The sequence below is a fragment of the Guillardia theta genome (assembly GCF_000315625.1).
Source record: "Guillardia theta CCMP2712 unplaced genomic scaffold GUITHscaffold_185, whole genome shotgun sequence".
Taxonomy (NCBI): Eukaryota; class Cryptophyceae; order Pyrenomonadales; family Geminigeraceae; genus Guillardia; species Guillardia theta.
In genome coordinates, this window is record NW_005434491.1 from 65,266 (window position 1) to 85,452 (window position 20,187).

The 20,187-nt window shown below is 52.1% G+C and overlaps 4 protein-coding genes across 4 annotated transcripts; 3 read left to right on the forward strand and 1 right to left on the reverse strand.

Annotated features, from left to right (window-relative positions):
• The first annotated feature begins 2,270 nt into the window (after positions 1–2,270).
• On the forward strand, positions 2,271–3,916 carry GUITHDRAFT_156090 (hypothetical protein). Its single transcript, XM_005820230.1, has 3 exons — positions 2,271–2,497; positions 2,523–3,113; positions 3,460–3,916. The coding sequence occupies exons 1-3, from the start codon at positions 2,339–2,341 to the stop codon at positions 3,631–3,633; spliced, it is 924 nt and encodes a 307-aa protein (XP_005820287.1). The 5' UTR covers positions 2,271–2,338; the 3' UTR covers positions 3,634–3,916.
• Positions 3,917–5,162: 1,246 nt separating this feature from the next.
• Positions 5,163–7,543, forward strand: GUITHDRAFT_156094 (hypothetical protein). Its single transcript, XM_005820231.1, is given in 8 exon segments — positions 5,163–5,753; positions 5,797–5,889; positions 5,907–5,912; positions 5,943–5,981; positions 6,352–6,413; positions 6,638–6,683; positions 6,746–6,832; positions 7,036–7,543. 2 exon segments carry the CDS (start codon positions 5,208–5,210, stop codon positions 5,839–5,841), a joined length of 591 nt encoding a protein of 196 aa, XP_005820288.1. The 5' UTR covers positions 5,163–5,207; the 3' UTR covers positions 5,842–5,889; positions 5,907–5,912; positions 5,943–5,981; positions 6,352–6,413; positions 6,638–6,683; positions 6,746–6,832; positions 7,036–7,543.
• A 4,476-nt stretch (positions 7,544–12,019) lies between these two features.
• GUITHDRAFT_120524 (hypothetical protein) lies at positions 12,020–14,151 on the forward strand (the record flags this gene model as incomplete). Its single annotated transcript, XM_005820232.1, has 2 exons — positions 12,020–12,022; positions 12,070–14,151. 2 exons carry the CDS (start codon positions 12,020–12,022, stop codon positions 14,149–14,151), a joined length of 2,085 nt encoding a protein of 694 aa, XP_005820289.1.
• A 5,306-nt stretch (positions 14,152–19,457) lies between these two features.
• On the reverse strand, positions 19,458–20,011 carry GUITHDRAFT_156097 (hypothetical protein; the record flags this gene model as incomplete). The annotated part of the gene is made up of 2 exons (XM_005820233.1): positions 19,543–20,011; positions 19,458–19,516 (listed from the first exon to the last, which is right to left on the reverse strand). A coding segment is annotated over exon 1 (441 nt), but the record flags the coding sequence as incomplete, so codon positions are not given.
• Positions 20,012–20,187: the final 176 nt, after the last annotated feature.

Sequence of the window (20,187 nt, forward strand, 5' to 3'; positions counted from 1 at the left end):
TGGCGAGGCGGCCGATGTAGCGTGTGGGACGAAGAGGGGGCTTTCCTAGCCGTCTTGCTAAGGTTCTCTCATGTCTGGATGCTTGGGTTTCACATCCTAGCATACGGTACAGTCTATTGATGGAACGTATGCCAGCCGTGCCAGTCAGATAGCGCCGAGTTAACAAAAACTCTCCTGTAAACCAAGACGACTTACGTGTTTCGCGACGGCCAATGTAGCGTGTGGGACGAAGAGGGGGCTTTCCTAGCCGTCTTACTAAGGTCCCCTCATGTCTGGATGCTTGGGTTTCACATCCTAGCATACAGTCTATCTCTCATGTGCTCCTCAATTCTGGTTTTGTGTGCATTAAACTCGGTCTTGAGCAAAAACTGTCGTGTTACAACTAAGGTCGATGTGATATCTGCGTGACTTTGGACTAGTACAAGTCTAACAAACTTGTATTCCGTCGCTATCTCTCATGTCAGCGGCTCCTCAATACTGGTTTTTGTGTGCATTAAACTCGGTCACCTTGAGCAAAAACAGTCACAGTGCCCCGCTGACCAGCTGCCTCAGGCTCCGCCTCCCTGTCGAAGCCGACTGCTTCGAGCTTGGTTGCTGCGCCTTCTAAAGAGAAGGGCAGCTCCTTCATCATGCGTCGAGCATCCTCCGTGGACTGAGCCGAGGAAAATGCATAGCTTGGACCCGTTCCAGGACTTGGTGTTCAACTTGAATCCTCCTCCATGTCGATGCCTTCAACTTTGATCTCGAGCCTATTAGCGATCTCCAACAAGACTCTCTTGACTCTTGCGATGGACGTGTTGCCGCCGTTGCACAGCCCCTCCATCTCCTTCCTCGTGAAGCGAGCCCGTACCGAGCTTGAGCTGAGCTCAAGGTAAGGAGAGAAGGTAGGAGGCGACCGAAGGCCAAGGTGAGGAGAGGCAACTCTCCTGACTGAGGCTGAGGAAGCTGAATGGAGGTAGAGTAGGTGGCGACCGAAGGCCAAGGTGAGGAGAGGCAACTCTCCTGACTGAGGCTGAGGAAGCCAAGAGAAGACAGCAGAAGTAGAAAGTAGAAAGAGACCTCAGAAGCAGGGTTCGCATTGTAGGCCGTGTACTCCCAGTGCTCGCGCGCCTCTTTAGACTAGGATCAAATTGCAAAAGCCCACAATGAGGCAAAGCAACATTCTAGCATTCTAATAGGGAAGGAAAACAAGCCTGGCAGCAAGGAGGCAGGAGCGGCTCAAGGTCATGGGCGGCATGAAGGGAAACAGAGAAGGGCTAACCAGCCCAGGAGAAGGTACAGCCTGGCCACACTGCGGGCGACGGCATGTGGGGGGGGGCAGGGGCAGGCAAGGCAACGGTACTTGGCGAAAACAAGAAGGGGGACCGGGATCGGAATTGGAACGGGCCCGGAGGACATCATCGGGCCGATCGTTACTGAAAACAGCTAATACGGAAGCAACCAGGCCTAAGGGGCCTATAGGACAATGGGCCAACCTCCCAAGGTTGGGAACCCCTTTAGACGGGTTTAGGGTTTAGGGTTTAGGGTTTAGGGTTTAGGAGGCGCCGTTATTTTCGGCACAGGCGCCGTTATTTTCGGCACCATGGCTCCCTGCCAGGTGTAGGGGAAGCCGCCAGGGCGCCAAGGAAGCTGCAAGCGAGAGGTTTGTATACTTCAAATAGCTTTCTAAGTATGGTTCTTCCGTGCAGATGAGAGAATGGAACAAGGCTTAAACGAACTCGGACGATCCCAGATGGTCACTTGCGAGAAGATGAGCAGAAGCAGCACGCACTTCACCTTCTCCACATGGTACAAGCAGGGTCATCACCAAGCAAAACTGGATCATGACTTTGCATTACACCATTCATCTTGCACAGTAAGCTTAATATCGCAGACCGCAGAGGATTGCATCATAGGAGCCGCAGTCGACCACAGAGCACTTGTAGTGAATGTGAGCTCGCTCGATGCTGAGGGTAAGCAAGCCATCCCAAAGATTGAAATCCTCCCGCAAAGGAGGGATCGAGAAGCAACCCCTCGACGAAAGAAAAGGGTGGTCGAGATGGACAAGCTATCGGGAAGACTAGGCGTGGAATGGGCAATAGCACTTGATGAGGTGATAAAAGCGGCACAAGCTCTACATCAAGATTGCGACATTCTCGAATTGATAACAACAGCCCTCCCCATCAAGGAAATTCCTCTACGAGGCTCCAGCGGGAAAAGACATGCATCCAAGATCCAGATGGATCTGAAACGCAAAATCAAGCAACTTCACAAGGATTTAAGAAACGCTTCAGAAATTCCAGACTTTATTGATCGAGCACACAAGGAGTCGAGCTTACATGCAGAAATAAGAGAGAATATGACCAAATTCAAGGAGATCTGCGCAGCACAAGACCAAGAGATATTTCTGAAAGCATGCGAAGAACGAAGAAGACGCTTGGGCACGATAGGGAGTAAAGAGTCTCAAAATGCAATGGGCAAGAAGTCAGACTTTAAGCCCAAAGCCCCAATGCTGACGGTCAACTTTCACTGCCCGGCCAGAGAAGTGCCACCCAAACACAATCGAACTTACGTCATGGAGCGATCTCCAGCCAGCGCTGCAACAGCCGGAGACAGCATATCTTCAAGAACTGAACCCGTTAATCGAGACATTCCTCCAGAGCAACTCCAAAGAAGCAAGCAAAACTTTTTGGAGTGCAAGACATCAAACCATGCTGCACGTCGAGGTTCTCGGGACGAGGAACCCGGCAACACTGACACAAAAGCTGTTCATAACTCTGGCGCCTGCACACGCAATCGTACCCATCATCCGAGGACTGATCACACAGCCAGGAGGGTGGCGCCTGGAAGGATACAAAAACATCGAGCAACTTCTCCCCATGAGATTGGCAAGAGATCTAGAAGATGAAACCCACACGGCAACCTTCTTTGCAGTCAACGGATGTACCATGAACGGAACCTGTGCAAGAGCTGAATGTCAAACAAAAGGACGACTGATTCCGCTGTATGACAAAAGCCAGAAAAACGGAGAAGCATCAATCCTCTTCTTCTGCAAAAACTGTCAATCACTGACTTCCGTCAAACCACCGGACTTCGAACCCCCAGAGCAAATCAATCAACACCCGACCAGGGACGTAGAGATAGCTTACCCGCTGGAGCCAGGCGAGATCCAAGTATGGATTCAAAAACTGGCCAACCGGAAAGCAGCAGGCATGGATTTGATTTCAAACGAGATTCTGAAAGCTCTGCCTGACAGTGCAAAGGAGGAAATAGGCAAGACAATCAGCAACGCCTTGATCGGAGACAAGCAAACACTAAAGATGCTCGCGAGAGTTAGGCTCCTCCCAAAAAATGAGAAAAGACCTATATGCGTCCTCTCCTCGGTAACGCGGATCTTCCAGGCAGTCATAGCGCACAGACTGGCAAAAGCTGCTGAAAAACATAAGCTACTCACTAACAACCAGGAAGGTTTCAGACCAGAGGGAGGAACGATCAGGCAGGGTCATCGTCTACTCAACATCATCGAGGAGGCTCAGAGTAATCAACACAACCTCATCCTGCTGTACCTCGACTTTGCAAACTTCTTTAACAATGTGGCAGTCGAATCCATTGCAAAAATCATGGAAGTATATGGCTTTCACCAGTGTGATGTAGACGTCGCAATCAGTTGTAGCCAAGGGATAGCGCTGCAAATTCAGACAGAGAGGTTCGAAACAGCAGCCATCCCACTTCTCAGAGGATTACCCCAAGGCAGCCCCGCAAGTCCGCCAAAAACAAATCTTCTGCTCAGCATCTTGTCCAGACAACTTGATCAACAACAAGACGAGATTGCAACTCAACACCCTAATAATCTGTCATTTGCAGACGACCTTGTCCTGATAGCACATTCAGTGAGAGAGATGAAAACGCTTGTTCAAGTGGTAGAACGATTCTGTCGATGGAGTGGATTAGAACTGAACACGAAGAAATCTGAAATCACCAGCTTTGATTATCGGCTAAGGAGGGAGATCCCAGGAACACAGACCATTAAGTTCTTCGACGAGGAGTTTGTGAACCTACCACCGACAAAATGGTTCAAATATCTAGGGATCCGGATCAGCTTGTGGAGACCAGGAGGAAGAGGCAACAAGGCGCACACCTGCCCCTTCACGTGGGGAGAGAAAGAACACATCTTGGAGAAGACAAAAGAACTGACAAAGCTGATTGAATCATGCTTACTCGGCAGCCCAAAAATATTACCTGGTGAAGGTAGGCATCGTCAATATCTTTAGATACTCGGCGGTACTGGTGAGCCGCAGTGGTCTTGGTCAGACTTACAAACCTTAGATACCCTCTGGACCAGAGCATTCAAAAGAGCTATGGGATTGAGCAAGAGTACAAGCAACGCTATCTTTCACCTACCTTGGGACAGAGGAGGCCTCCAACTCCCCCATCCAGCACCCATCTTGGGAAGGGCGGCGATTCCGAAGTTCGGTATCTAGAGAAAGAAACGAATAAGAAATGCAGGGTGGATGATGATATCAAAAGCAGTCTGATACACAAACTAACAGCATGGTCCAACCAATGGGGGTGTCAAACAATAAACCAGCTACAACGAGAAATCAGATCGGGCAGACTCAAAGAGAACGAAGAGATAAGAGGACCGGAAAGACTCGCAATCTGGATAGCGGAAAAAATGCAGACCACCATCAGTTGGGAAATGATTGAAAGCAAGATGAAACCGGGGACAATAGCCATCTTACACGACCTGGAGGACAAGATGCTCTCAGAAGAAAACTCCCTGCTGTCCGGAGAAAACTCCCTACCTACATCTCCTGCTCGGCAAGGCTGGGAGAGTTTTGCAAAGGCATGGAGACTACTGCCCCAAGTAGGCTTCCACTCCATGACAAGTGTCTTACCCGTCCCAGATACCGAGGGCATCTCCCTGCACCTGCCCATCCGACTCTGGCCATTCCCAAAGCAAAGGGAACAAGCAGAAGAAATCCTTGCACAATATCTGCAAGCGAATGTCATCTGGGCAAAACTCGGACTTGAGCAGGCAGGAACAGGGAAGAGAAGAAGGCCAGCCAGGGAGGAGGGGAAGCCCCCAAACAAGAGAAGGAAAGGAAAAAGGGAGGCTAGCCCACATGAACTTCAGCCACACAAGAAACTAGCCAGACCGGACCAAGGGAGAGAGGAAACGAATACGAAGGCTTGCACCCGGGTAATTTTGAGGCGGTGGCTCCAACATGACCCCACCTGTTATGATGAAGGAAGGAATCAGCAAGAAAGATTCAGCCACACTTCAAGCAACATACCTTTCAAAGTTCAAGGAAACAGAGCCATCTTTGAGCGATCTCAAATTGAAGAAAGCAAGACCGTGGATCCACCAATACTCGGAATGGTTGGAAGCGTCGCTGGACTCGGCTCCCTTCGCATCTGCAACAAGGGAAGAGGACGGTAATAACCGAAGAGACTGCAATCAAAGCATCCATCTGCTGCTGGAAATAGTTAATGCATTGGACGACGGCGAAACAGAAGCTACAGCATGGTGGCAACAACTCGAGGAGGTAGTATCAGAGGTTCGCCAAGAAACAACACAACCATTGGCATACGAGTTTTTACAACACCTAGCAGAGATTACAGAATGCGACATCAGTACATTTCGTAACTGGCCTACCCTACACACACATCCCCAGGCTCTGGGCAAAAAGAGAGCAAGGGAACTGCACAGAGTGGTGGTTTGGATGGACAAACAACAGAGATTTCGCGAACAAATCCTGGATACAATACATGTCATTCTGATAGGATGGAAGAATAACATTGATGAGATACCAGAAGGTTTTGAAATTATCAGCCGGGTCCCGAAAGGCGCTCAAATAGCTTATGCAGCAAACTTCTGGCAAACAGGGAATAGGTGCTTGACGAAAACTGTAGAGGAGCTATGGATACTAGTTGGGCACACATTCCCAACGTACTTGCGGGACCAGCTTCATGACAACATCCTCCCAACGTATGAGGAGCTGTGTAACAGACGAAGGGATCAGATCCAGCCGCGCAGCGATCATCAAGGCGGAAGGCATTTCACAGCAGCTATTGAAGGAGACATCACGCAGGGCAGAAAAAACAGATCCATGCGAATAGGATATGTTCTCCAACAACAAGAGATGACGTCAGGAGGAGGGATGAAAATCAATGGGAAGTGCAGCATCATTCGAGCGAACACAATCGCAATTGGCTTACTTCTGCAACATGTCCTTGAGGAAGGAATACAGATCAAAAGGGGAAATCAAGTCACAATAATGTACCAGTCCACACGTTTCCACCGCTTTATGACAAATACGTTGCGAATGGATACCATGCGATACGAAGACGAACTGCTGGAGGACCTACATGATCGGTTACTCACTTGCATGAAGAAACTCGAAGGGAGGGGAATCAGGATCCGACTCCAACTAGCAAAAGAATCTCAGAGACATATTCAAGAGGCAAAGGAAATGGCCAAGCAAGGAAAACAAGCATTTGCCTCGGGATGGGAGAAAGCAATCTACGATAGCCCAATGGAATTCATCATTGCAGGAGAAGAAAATCCTACATCAGGATTCGATCGCTTGAAGAAATGGGACTACATTATCAGACAACAGACAATGGTGGCAAGGATTCGAGCGGGAGACCTCACCTTGACAGAGAAATTCATGCTCGAAATGCATGTGGGAAGAGATTTACTAGGGAGAGGGTTCAAACAATGCGAAGGGTCAGTTACACGAACAGCTATCCAAGCGATCACCTTCTCAGCACCGACGAGGAAGAAGCTCTTTCAATGGGGGAAAACTAACTCACCATGTTGTCCTCACTGTCCAGACCGAGAAGAAACCTGGGGACATGTTCAGCTTGCGTGTAGGCAATTCCAAGATATGATTCAAAAAGCACACAACGAAGTCATGAAGAAGATCAAGGTAAGACTGCAGCAGAGCTGGAGGAAACAAAGGGTACAGGTCAATTCATGGTGGGACACTCCAATACGCATCGTGATGGAAGCGATGGGGACTTCAATGCACCGAAAAGGGCAATGGATACCAGACGGTTGCTGCTACTTTGCAAGCATCAAACGCATTGTCCTCATCGAATTTGCAAGGACATCGGAATATGACGGAGTCGAACAAACAAGTCTGGAATGCCTGAAGAAGAAATTTCAGGAAAAGGAAGAGAAATATGCCCCTCTGCGAGCAGCAATCACAGCTTTGCTACCTGACCATGAAGTGGAACAAGCAACATTCATAGCAGGAGTGAAAGGATCGATCATGGAGAGGGAATGGCATGAGAATTTCAGGAGGCTAAGGGTGGATGACACGGAATGGGAAGGCATCAAGACAGCAGCAATCAAGCAACTGCTGGAGGTGCAACACATGCTATGGACGGCAAGAAGGGTAAGAGAGTCGATGTAGTCCGATGGGGGCAGGCGCGGCTCATGGGCAAGCCACCCATGGCGCATGGTCATGGGCTGCATGAAGGGAAGAAGAGAAGGGCTAGCCAGCAGGAGAAGGTACAGCCTTGCCACAGTGGGCGACTGCGTGTTGGGGGGGGAAGGGGCAGGAAGGTACAACGGAACTTAGCGAAAATAAGGAAGGGGACCGGGATCGGAATTGGAACGGGCCCGGAGGACAGCGTTACTGAAAACAACTAATACGGAAGCAACCAGGCCTAAGGGGCCTATAGGAGAATGGGCCAACCTCCCAAGGTTGGGAACCCCTTTAGACGGATCATTAGGCGAGAGATGAGCGAAGAGCAATAGTTCTTAGCTATGAAACTTTTGACTAAGAGTCTAATAAACTCAAATAATAATAATAGGGTTTAGGGTTTAGGGTTTAGGGTTTAGGGTTTAGGGTTTAGGAGGTTCCTTATTTCCTGGCAGGTTCCTTAGGGGCTGTGCAACGGCGGGGCTGTGCAACGGCGGCAACACGTCCATCGCAAGAGTCAAGAGAGTCTTGTTGGAGATCGCTAACAGGCTCGAGATCAAAGTTGAAGGCATCGACATGGAGGAGGATTTGAACACCAAGTCCTGGAACGGGTCCAAGCTATGCATCCTCCTCGGCTCCACGGAGGATGCTCGACGCATGATGAAGGAGCTGCCCTTCTATCTCGAAGGCGCAGCAACCAAGCTCGAAGCAGTCGGCTTCGACAAGGAGCCTGAGGCGGCTGGTCAGCGGGGCACCAGCGACGCAGCGCAGCGACAGGAGGAGAGCGAGGGAGAGTGGCTGGAGTTTACAGACCTGGAGAGGATCACAATGGAGGCAGCATCTCCGTCAAGCCAAGAGGACATGCAGCTTGTCAGCGAGCTGTCAGCAGTCATCGAAGATGCAGCTTCTTTGAACGAGGCGGGGACGAGCGAGCCGATCAAGCTGGTCCTGGACAAGGCCGTTGGCAACCTCCACGACACCTTCTACTCTCCGGGGAGCCTGGAGTTCATGTCGCTGGGAGAGTGGGCGAAGACGCCAGAGGAGCAGGGAGTGGGACGCAACGTTCTCAAGGAGAAGCTGGGGAAGTGGCTGCAGAGCAAGCGCTGGACTCGCGTGCAAGGAGAGAGCAAGAAGGCAAGGAGGGGCAGCGCGTTCTCGCCACGGGCAACGGCAGCTGCTGAGCTTGAGCAGGAGGCGGAGAGCGACGACATAGAGCGTCGATCTCTTAGCTTCCTGTTCATAGCACTGAGTAAATTCGCAGAGATGCATGTGCTGGCCTGCTCGCTGAAGGTGGACAAGAAGGACCGACTGCGGGTGGAGATGAGGGAAGATGACGAAGAAGAGGAAGACATGGAGGAAGAGCAAGGCGAGGGCGAGGAAGAAGACGGGGCGAGCCCGTACCGAGCTTGAGCTGAGCTCAAGGTAAGGAGAGAAGGTAGGAGGCGACCGAAGGCCAAGGTGAGGAGAGGCAACTCTCCTGACTGAGGCTGAGGAAGCTGAATGGAGGACGAGTAGGTGGCGACCGAAGGCCAAGGTGAGGAGAGGCAACTCTCCTGACTGAGGCTGAGGAAGCTGAATGGAGGTAGAGTAGGTGGCGACCGAAGGCCAAGGTGAGGAGAGGCAACTCTCCTGACTGAGGCTGAGGAAGCCAAGAGAAGACAGCAGAAGTAGAAAGTAGAAAGACGCCTCAGAAGCAGGGTTCGCATTGTAGGCCGTGTACTCCCAGTGCTCGCGCGCCTCTTTAGACTAGGATCAAATTGCAAAAGCCCACAAGGAGGCCGAGCAACATTCTAGCATTCTAATAAACTCACATAATAATAATAGGGTTTAGGGTTTAGAGGCGCCGTTATTTTCGGCAGCATGGCTCCCTGCCAGGTGTAGGGGAAGCCGCCAGGGCGCCAAGGAAGCTGCAAGCGAGAGGTTTGTATACTTCAAATAGCTTTCTAAGTATGGTTCTTCAGTATGATGAAAATGTTCGCAACCTGCTGTATCGGAGATCATGCCAATACACGCAGAGCGGACTTGTGGATGCCTCTGTCCTCGAAGCTGATCTCGTCGAGAGGGTGAAGAGCTTCGCGAAGCGTTATCCGAACAGCAGGACAGCCCAGGCTTGCAAGGCTGTGGAGGGATGCACCCCCGACGCTATCGCAGAAGCCATCCGCTCGACATGTCAGCAGGCACGACGTGAGCTTCTACAAGAAGCAATGACTGGATGGAGTGACGCATCCAGAGAGTGGTTTATGCAGCAGATTGAAGAAGCCAAGAAGGAGAAGGTCGAGACATACACCGCCTCAGCAGGCAACGAGGTGACTTCCTTCATCTCCATGACTCTCCTGGGCATCTCCTCGGTGTATGTCAACCATGAAGAGAAGTTGAAGAAGAAATTCGAAGAGATCGGACTGGTCGTAGACTCAGTGCAAGAGAGTAAAGCAATCATGTGGAAGGCTCCGTATAGACCCGAGATAGCGAGTGCTGAGGAGATCCCGGTGACTGTTTCCTTCCTCCGCAATGCACAAGCGGAGAAGCTCTGGCAGGGAAGAGAGGACTTCGCGATCGATGGTCGCAAGTTCACAGCAGATTCGAGCCAAGAGAGGACCCTGGGGCAAAGGGGGCAGCTTGGCAGAGCTGACCCACCTGCTAACCTTGGGCGGCATGACAACGGCTGAGATAGCTGCCGTCTATCGCTATCAGCTGCTGCGCCAGTCCCTTGCAGCGGTCCAACTCCAGCTGCTGGCAGGCATGCTGGTCGCTGGGGCGCCAGGACAGCAAGTCCACAAAGGCTTAGGTCAGAAAGGCTTCATCGCTGTAGGGGCCAACGTCATCTGGAGACAGAGGGAGGTGGAGTGGATCGTCTCCTCGAGCTGCCCAGAGGCGAATGATACAGCATTTCGAGCTTTCCGAGAGAGCGAAGCGATGGAGGGAGTACACCTGACTCTGTTCAGCGAGGACCCGAAGATCAGAGAGGCGCTCGCAGTCGAGTTGACAGCTGATCGCTTTGTGTCCAGAAATAAGTTGAAGAAGGCATCAAGGATGCAGAAGAAGGCAGGCGGCAAGGACGGCAAGGAGATCAAGATCATCATCAAGTCGACGGCGGCATCTGGTCGCTTCACGAGGAAGGAGATGGAGGGGCTGTGCAACGGCGGCAACACGTCCATCGCAAGAGTCAAGAGAGTCTTGTTGGAGATCGCTAACAGGCTCGAGATCAAAGTTGAAGGCATCGACATGGAGGAGGATTTGAACACCAAGTCCTGGAACGGGTCCAAGCTATGCATCCTCCTCGGCTCCACGGAGGATGCTCGACGCATGATGAAGGAGCTGCCCTTCTATCTCGAAGGCGCAGCAACCAAGCTCGAAGCAGTCGGCTTCGACAAGGAGCCTGAGGCGGCTGGTCAGCGGGGCACCAGCGACGCAGCGCAGCGACAGGAGGAGAGCGAGGGAGAGTGGCTGGAGTTTACAGACCTGGAGAGGATCACAATGGAGGCAGCATCTCCGTCAAGCCAAGAGGACATGCAGCTTGTCAGCGAGCTGTCAGCAGTCATCGAAGATGCAGCTTCTTTGAACGAGGCGGGGACGAGCGAGCCGATCAAGCTGGTCCTGGACAAGGCCGTTGGCAACCTCCACGACACCTTCTACTCTCCGGGGAGCCTGGAGTTCATGTCGCTGGGAGAGTGGGCGAAGACGCCAGAGGAGCAGGGAGTGGGACGCAACGTTCTCAAGGAGAAGCTGGGGAAGTGGCTGCAGAGCAAGCGCTGGACTCGCGTGCAAGGAGAGAGCAAGAAGGCAAGGAGGGGCAGCGCGTTCTCGCCACGGGCAACGGCAGCTGCTGAGCTTGAGCAGGAGGCGGAGAGCGACGACATAGAGCGTCGATCTCTTAGCTTCCTGTTCATAGCACTGAGTAAATTCGCAGAGATGCATGTGCTGGCCTGCTCGCTGAAGGTGGACAAGAAGGACCGACTGCGGGTGGAGATGAGGGAAGATGACGAAGAAGAGGAAGACATGGAGGAAGAGCAAGGCGAGGGCGAGGAAGAAGACGGGGCGAGCCCGTACCGAGCTTGAGCTGAGCTCAAGGTAAGGAGAGAAGGTAGGAGGCGACCGAAGGCCAAGGTGAGGAGAGGCAACTCTCCTGACTGAGGCTGAGGAAGCTGAATGGAGGAGGAGTAGGTGGCGACCGAAGGCCAAGGTGAGGAGAGGCAACTCTCCTGACTGAGGCTGAGGAAGCTGAATGGAGGTAGAGTAGGTGGCGACCGAAGGCCAAGGTGAGGAGAGGCAACTCTCCTGACTGAGGCTGAGGAAGCCAAGAGAAGACAGCAGAAGTAGAAAGTAGAAAGACGCCTCAGAAGCAGGGTTCGCATTGTAGGCCGTGTACTCCCAGTGCTCGCGCGCCTCTTTAGACTAGGATCAAATTGCAAAAGCCCACAAGGAGGCCGAGCAACATTCTAGCATTCTAATAAACTCACATAATAATAATAATAATGATAGGGTTTAGAGGCGCCGTTATTTTCGGCAGCATGGCTCCCTGCCAGGTGTAGGGGAAGCCGCCAGGGCGCCAAGGAAGCTGCAAGCGGCAAGCGAGAGGTTTGTATACTTCAAATAGCTTTCTAAGTATGGTTCTTCAGTATGATGAAAATGTTCGCAATCATGCCAATACACGCAGAGCGGACTTGTGGATGCCGCGGTCCTCGAAGCTGATCTCGTCGAGAGGGTGAAGAGCTTCGCGAAGCGTTATCCGAACAGCAGGACAGCCCAGGCTTGCAAGGCTGTGGAGGGATGCACCCCCGACGCTATCGCAGAAGCCATCCGCTCGACATGTCAGCAGGCACGACGTGAGCTTCTACAAGAAGCAATGACTGGATGGAGTGACGCATCCAGAGAGTGGTTTATGCAGCAGATTGAAGAAGCCAAGAAGGAGAAGGTCGAGACATACACCGCCTCAGCAGGCAACGAGGTGACTTCCTTCATCTCCATGACTCTCCTGGGCATCTCCTCGGTGTATGTCAACCATGAAGAGAAGTTGAAGAAGAAATTCGAAGAGATCGGACTGGTCGTAGACTCAGTGCAAGAGAGTAAAGCAATCATGTGGAAGGCTCCGTATAGACCCGAGATAGCGAGTGCTGAGGAGATCCCGGTGACTGTTTCCTTCCTCCGCAATGCACAAGCGGAGAAGCTCTGGCAGGGAAGAGAGGACTTCGCGATCGATGGTCGCAAGTTCACAGCTGTACATGTGAGCATCGTGCACGATAGATCTTTCAAGATTCGAGCCAAGAGAGGACCCTGGGGCAAAGGGGGCAGCTTGGCAGAGCTGACTCACCTGCTAACCTTGGGCGGCATGACAACGGCTGAGATAGCTGCCGTCTATCGCTATCAGCTGCTGCGCCAGTCCCTTGCAGCGGTCCAACTCCAGCCGCTGGCAGGCATGCTGGTCGCTGGGGCGCCAGGACAGCAAGTCCACAAAGGCTTAGGTCAGAAAGGCTTCATCGCTGTAGGGGCCAACGTCATCTGGAGACAGAGGGAGGTGGAGTGGATCGTCTCCTCGAGCTGCCCAGAGGCGAATGATACAGCATTTCGAGCTTTCCGAGAGAGCGAAGCGATGGAGGGAGTACACCTGACTCTGTTCAGCGAGGACCCGAAGATCAGAGAGGCGCTCGCAGTCGAGTTGACAGCTGATCGCTTTGTGTCCAGAAATAAGTTGAAGAAGGCATCAAGGATGCAGAAGAAGGCAGGCGGCAAGGACGGCAAGGAGATCAAGATCATCATCAAGTCGACGGCGGCATCTGGTCGCTTCACGAGGAAGGAGATGGAGGGGCTGTGCAACGGCGGCAACACGTCTATCGCAAGAGTCAAGAGAGTCTTGTTGGAGATCGCTAACAGGCTCGAGATCAACGTTGAAGGCATCGACATGGAGGAGGATTTGAACACCAAGTCCTGGAACGGGTCCAAGCTATGCATCCTCCTCGGCTCCACGGAGGATGCTCGACGCATGATGAAGGAGCTGCCCTTCTATCTCGAAGGCGCAGCAACCAAGCTCGAAGCAGTCGGCTTCGACAAGGAGCCTGAGGCGGCTGGTCAGCGGGGCACCAGCGACGCAGCGCAGCGACAGGAGGAGAGCGAGGGAGAGTGGCTGGAGTTTACAGACCTGGAGAGGATCACAATGGAGGCAGCATCTCCGTCAAGCCAAGAGGACATGCAGCTCGTCAGCGAGCTGTCAGCAGTCATCGAAGATGCAGCTTCTTTGAACGAGGCGGGGACGAGCGAGCCGATCAAGCTGGTCCTGGACAAGGCCGTTGGCAACCTCCACGACACCTTCTACTCTCCGGGGAGCCTGGAGTTCATGTCGCTGGGAGAGTGGGCGAAGACGCCAGAGGAGCAGGGAGTGGGACGCAACGTTCTCAAGGAGAAGCTGGGGAAGTGGCTGCAGAGCAAGCGCTGGACTCGCGTGCAAGGAGAGAGCAAGAAGGCAAGGAGGGGCAGCGCGTTCTCGCCACGGGCAACGGCAGCTGCTGAGCTTGAGCAGGAGGCGGAGAGCGACGACATAGAGCGTCGATCTCTTAGCTTCCTGTTCATAGCACTGAGTAAATTCGCAGAGATGCATGTGCTGGCCTGCTCGCTGAAGGTGGACAAGAAGGACCGACTGCGGGTGGAGATGAGGGAAGATGACGAAGAAGAGGAAGACAGTGGAGGAAGAGCAAGGCGAGGGCGAGGAAGAAGACGGGGCGAGCCCGTACCGAGCTTGAGCTGAGCCCAAGGTAAGGAGAGAAGGTAGGAGGCGACCGAAGGCCAAGGTGAGGAGAGGCAACTCTCCTGACTGAGCTGAGGAAGCTGAATGGAGGAGGAGTAGGTGGCGACCGAAGGCCAAGGTGAGGAGAGGCAACTCTCCTGACTGAGGCTGAGGAAGCTGAATGGAGGTAGAGTAGGTGGCGACCGAAGGCCAAGGTGAGGAGAGGCAACTCTCCTGACTGAGGCTGAGGAAGCCAAGAGAAGACAGCAGAAGTAGAAAGTAGAAAGACGCCTCAGAAGCAGGGTTCGCATTGTAGCCGTGTACTCCCAGTGCTCGAGCGCCTCTTTAGACTATGATCAAATTGCATAAGCCCACAACGAGGCCGAGCAACATTCTAGCATTCTAATAAACTCACATAATAATAATATATATAGGGTTTACGTTTAGGTTCGGGTTTAAGGGTTTAGTCGGCAGGCGCCGGTGTAGGGGAAGCCGCCAGGGCGCCAAGGAAGCTGCAAGCGAGAGGTTTGTATACTTCAAATAGCTTTCTAAGTATGTATACTTCAAATAGCTTTCTAAGTATGGTTCTTCAGTATGATGAAAATGTTCGCAACCTGCTGTATCGGAGATCATGCCAATACACGCAGAGCGGACTTGTGGATGCCTCTGTCCTCGAAGCTGATCTCGTCGAGAGGGTGAAGAGCTTCGCGAAGCGTTATCCGAACAGCAGGACAGCCCAGGATTGCAAGGCTGTGGAGGGATGCACCCCCGACGCTATCGCAGAAGCCATCCGCTCGACATGTCAGCAGGCACGACGTGAGCTTCTGCAAGAAGCAATGACTGGATGGAGTGACGCATCCAGAGAGTGGTTTATGCAGCAGATTGAAGAAGCCAAGAAGGAGAAGGTCGAGACATACACCGCCTCAGCAGGCAACGAGGTGACTTCCTTCATCTCCATGACTCTCCTGGGCATCTCCTCGGTGTATGTCAACCATGAAGAAAAGCTGAAGAAGAAATTTGAAGAGATCGGACTGATCGTAGACTCAGTGCAAGAGAGTAAAGCAATCATGTGGAAGGCTCCGTATAGACCCGAGATAGCGAGTGCTGAGGAGATCCCGGTGACTGTTTCCTTCCTCCGCAATGCACAAGCGGAGAAGCTCTGGCAGGGAAGAGAGGACTTCGCGATCGATGGTCGCAAGTTCACAGCTGTACATGTGAGCATCGTGCACGATAGATCTTTCAAGATTCGAGCCAAGAGAGGACCCTGGGGCAAAGGGGGCAGCTTGGCAGAGCTGACTCACCTGCTAACCTTGGGCGGCATGACAACGGCTGAGATAGCTGCCGTCTATCGCTATCAGCTGCTGCGCCAGTCCCTTGCAGCGGTCCAACTCCAGCCGCTGGCAGGCATGCTGGTCGCTGGGGCGCCAGGACAGCAAGTCCACAAAGGCTTAGGTCAGAAAGGCTTCATCGCTGTAGGGGCCAACGTCATCTGGAGACAGAGGGAGGTGGAGTGGATCGTCTCCTCGAGCTGCCCAGAGGCGAATGATACAGCATTTCGAGCTTTCCGAGAGAGCGAAGCGATGGAGGGAGTACACCTGACTCTGTTCAGCGAGGACCCGAAGATCAGAGAGGCGCTCGCAGTCGAGTTGACAGCTGATCGCTTTGTGTCCAGAAATAAGTTGAAGAAGGCATCAAGGATGCAGAAGAAGGCAGGCGGCAAGGACGGCAAGGAGATCAAGATCATCATCAAGTCGACGGCGGCATCTGGTCGCTTCACGAGGAAGGAGATGGAGGGGCTGTGCAACGGCGGCAACACGTCCATCGCAAGAGTCAAGAGAGTCTTGTTGGAGATCGCTAACAGGCTCGAGATCAAAGTTGAAGGCATCGACATGGAGGAGGATTTGAACACCAAGTCCTGGAACGGGTCCAAGCTATGCATCCTCCTCGGCTCCACGGAGGATGCTCGACGCATGATGAAGGAGCTGCCCTTCTATCTCGAAGGCGCAGCAACCAAGCTCGAAGCAGTCGGCTTCGACAAGGAGCCTGACTCTGAGGCGGCTGGTCAGCGGGGCACCAGCGACGCAGCGCAGCGACAGGAGGAGAGCGAGGGAGAGTGGCTGGAGTTTACAGACCTGGAGAGGATCACAATGGAGGCAGCATCTCCGTCAAGCCAAGAGGACATGCAGCTCGTCAGCGAGCTGTCAGCAGTCATCGAAGATGCAGCTTCTTTGAACGAGGCAGGGACGAGCGAGCCGATCAAGCTGGTCCTGGACAAGGCCGTTGGCAACCTCCACGACACCTTCTACTCCCCGGGGAGCCTGGAGTTCATGTCGCTGGGAGAGTGGACGAAGATGCCAGAGGAGCAGGGAGTGGGGCGCAACGTTCTCAAGGAGAAGCTGGGGAAGTGGCTGCAGAGCAAGCGCTGGACTCGCGTGCAAGGAGAGAGCAAGAAGGCAAGGAGGGGCAGCGCGTTCTCGCCACGGGCAACGGCAGCTGCTGAGCTTGAGCAGGAGGCGGAGAGCGACGACATAGAGCGTCGATCTCTTAGCCTCCTGTTCATAGCACTGAGTAAATTCGCAGAGATGCATGTGCTGGCCTGCTCGCTGAAGGTGGACAAGAAGGACCGACTGCGAGTGGAGATGAGGGAAGATGACGAAGAAGAGGAAGACATGGAGGAAGAGCAAGGCGAGGGCGAGGAAGAAGACGGGGCGAGCCCGTACCGAGCTTGAGCTGAGCTCAAGGTAAGGAGAGAAGGTAGGAGGCGACCGAAGGCCAAGGTGAGGAGAGGCAACTCTCCTGACTGAAGCTGAGGAAGCTGAATGGAGGACGAGTAGGTGGCGACCGAAGGCCAAGGTGAGGAGAGGCAACTCTTCTGACTGAGGCTGAGGAAGCTGAATGGAGGTAGAGTAGGTGGTGACCGAAGGCCAAGATGAGGAGAGGCAACTCTCCTGACTGAGGCTGAGGAAGCCAAGAGAAGACAGCAGAAGTAGAGAGTAGAAAGACGCCTCAGAAGCAGGGTTCGCATTGTAGGCCGTGTACTCCCAGTGCTCGAGCGCCTCTTTAGACTAGGATCCAATTGCACAAGCCCACAAGGAGGCCGAGCAACATTCTAGCATTCTAATAAACTCACATAATAATAATAATAATAATAGGGTTTAGGGTTTAGAGCGCCGGTTATTTCAGGCACCATGGCTGCACGCGTGGTGTAGGGGAAGCTGCCAGGGCGCCAAGGAAGCTGCAAGCGAGAGGTTTGTATACTTCAAATAGCTTTCTAAGTATGGTTCTTCAGTATGATGAAAATGTTCGCAACCTGCTGTATCGGAGATCATGCCAATACACGCAGAGCGGACTTGTGGATGCCTCTGTCCTCGAAGCTGATCTCGTCGAGAGGGTGAAGAGCTTCGCGAAGCGTTATCCGAACAGCAGGACAGCCCAGGATTGCAAGGCTGTGGAGGGATGCACCCCCGACGCTATCGCAGAAGCCATCCGCTCGACATGTCAGCAGGCACGACGTGAGCTTCTGCAAGAAGCAATGACTGGATGGAGTGACGCATCCAGAGAGTGGTTTATGCAGCAGATTGAAGAAGCCAAGAAGGAGAAGGTCGAGACATACACCGCCTCAGCAGGCAACGAGGTGACTTCCTTCATCTCCATGACTCTCCTGGGCATCTCCTCGGTGTATGTCAACCATGAAGAAAAGCTGAAGAAGAAATTTGAAGAGATCGGACTGATCGTAGACTCAGTGCAAGAGAGTAAAGCAATCATGTGGAAGGCTCCGTATAGACCCGAGATAGCGAGTGCTGAGGAGATCCCGGTGACTGTTTCCTTCCTCCGCAATGCACAAGCGGAGAAGCTCTGGCAGGGAAGAGAGGACTTCGCGATCGATGGTCGCAAGTTCACAGCCATTCCATGGCATTTTCTAATGCTCGCTTTTGATCATTTTCGAGCGGGGTACTTCAGCCCAGGATTTTTGAATGGTCGGCGCACTGAAAATTTGTACCAGAAACTTCGATAATGGTTGAAAGTATGTTTGAATCGGGGACCGTGTCGAGCAGTTTTAGGTTTACAAGTATTCTTGCTTCCTCCAAACAACAAGGTTTCAAACATTAAAACTATTTTTGACCTTACACGCTTTTACACGCCTGGGGGGTGCATATCCAACCAAATCGCCTGCCCTACCCTTCCCCCATTGCTCTGCATCCGCACCCGCCGGCGCAGGCGGCGTTTATTTGAATCCCAGATGGCTCTCAGCCAATGGCTCTTTCATCTTATTCAAGCTCCAGGCCATCCAAGGTTGGATCATGTGTGAATGTTTGTACTTTTGCGGCATACTGCAAGACGACGTTTCAAACAGCTCGAGCTTGTTTTTCAAAGGAAGCTGTAGGAATCAGCATCGCCATGGATTCCAGAGCCTAGGGCTGTTTTCGAATCCTTTTGATGCTCATTGCAAGATGGAGAATTGCTCGTTTTTGGTGATCAAGCATCCACAACCCTCTTTCGTATGCTTGAGCTTCGAGCACATCTCTGACTGTAGAGTTGTTTGGTGTCAAGATTGTTTCTCGTAAAGGATCTCTCTGATTAGGCAATTGATTGTTGTTTTGGTTGGCATTCTACAAGACCCATACTTCCTCCTCTCTGTGTCAACCAAGCACATAAGCATAAGGCATGTCAGTCGTGTAGGCAACTTGATTGCAAATAGATCGCAAGTGTAAGATCGATGAACTATTCAACGCCATGAATGCCGGATGTGAATGAACTTCCCTCAGGACTTCTCAGTATCAGAACCAGCGAGCTAAGACATAAGGTAGAGTCTCCATTGAATATCATTCCTGCGAATGTAATGTTTTTATCAGTTGTGGGGAAGAGAAGCATGGAGACAAGCGGGTGCCCAAGCGAATAGGAACATCTTGCGGATGTAGGTTTGGACAAAGACGGCGATGATTCCGAGGTTGTGAAACAGGCAGCGAAAAGATGCTGAGGTTTTCGGAGTTCATAAACATGGCTTGTGACGAGCATGTCACACGTAAAGCGATGGAAAACAACAAACAAAAATTGTAAAGCAATCGAAAGCAACGAAAATCAATTGAATACAACAAACAAAATTCTTCTCAAACGTCTTACTCCTTGACTTCAACCACTGATTGAACATCTTTTTGACCTCGGTCATATCTCGACAAATCCGATTGTACTCCGCCGCTGAACAGAAAGTTGTTAGCGCCATCTTTTCAACGAGTGGTGCCGGGTTTGCAATCGAGAAGTGAGAGATTTCACAGTATTTATTATTTTCGATGTCGTCTTCATGAAAAAATATATACCCATGCACTCTGAAATTATCGTGGAGATCATCGTTGGCATGCTCCAACATGCAAGGAAAGCTGAAGAAACACATTTTTGGTATAGCATTCATTTCATCCGTATCCTTGTAAATTGATTGATAACAATCACGGTTTCCAACCTTGTTCAAAATTCTTTTCAGGGCCACACAGGGCACTCGATTAGTTATAATGGTTTCGTCTACATGTTCCAAGAGGACTCCATTGTACATGATGTACACTTCGACAACCTGTGCATCTGAGTGCAGCGATTTGATCATGCCCAGTCGATTCACTTCAACGCCCCTGTGATCTTCACACTGATATTGAACCCCTGTGCCAGGCTCAAGAATAATATTCAAATTACTGCTTGGCTTTTTCCAGTACATCCTGGGCAAGTCTCGATCATCAACTGACGTATGCAGGATCATTCGAAGCTTCAAATCTTGAGGTGTCTTTGACTCATCACAAGTCTCTTCCTGCTCCAAGAATGTATCGAAATCTTCCTGCCTTCGCCTTCTCTGAATTCCATTTGTTGCTGATACACGACGGTGAAGATTCATTTGTTGGTGTCTATAACTGGAGCGCAAGGGAAAGGGAAGCAACGGGGAGAGAGGGGAGCAGGGGGGAGGGAGGGAGCAGGAGGAAGGGAGGGGAGCAGGGGGGGGGAGGGATGGATAAGAGCATTGAAGGAGAGGGGAGGATACTTGCATGGAGATCTCAGGATTTTAATGAAAATTATTTG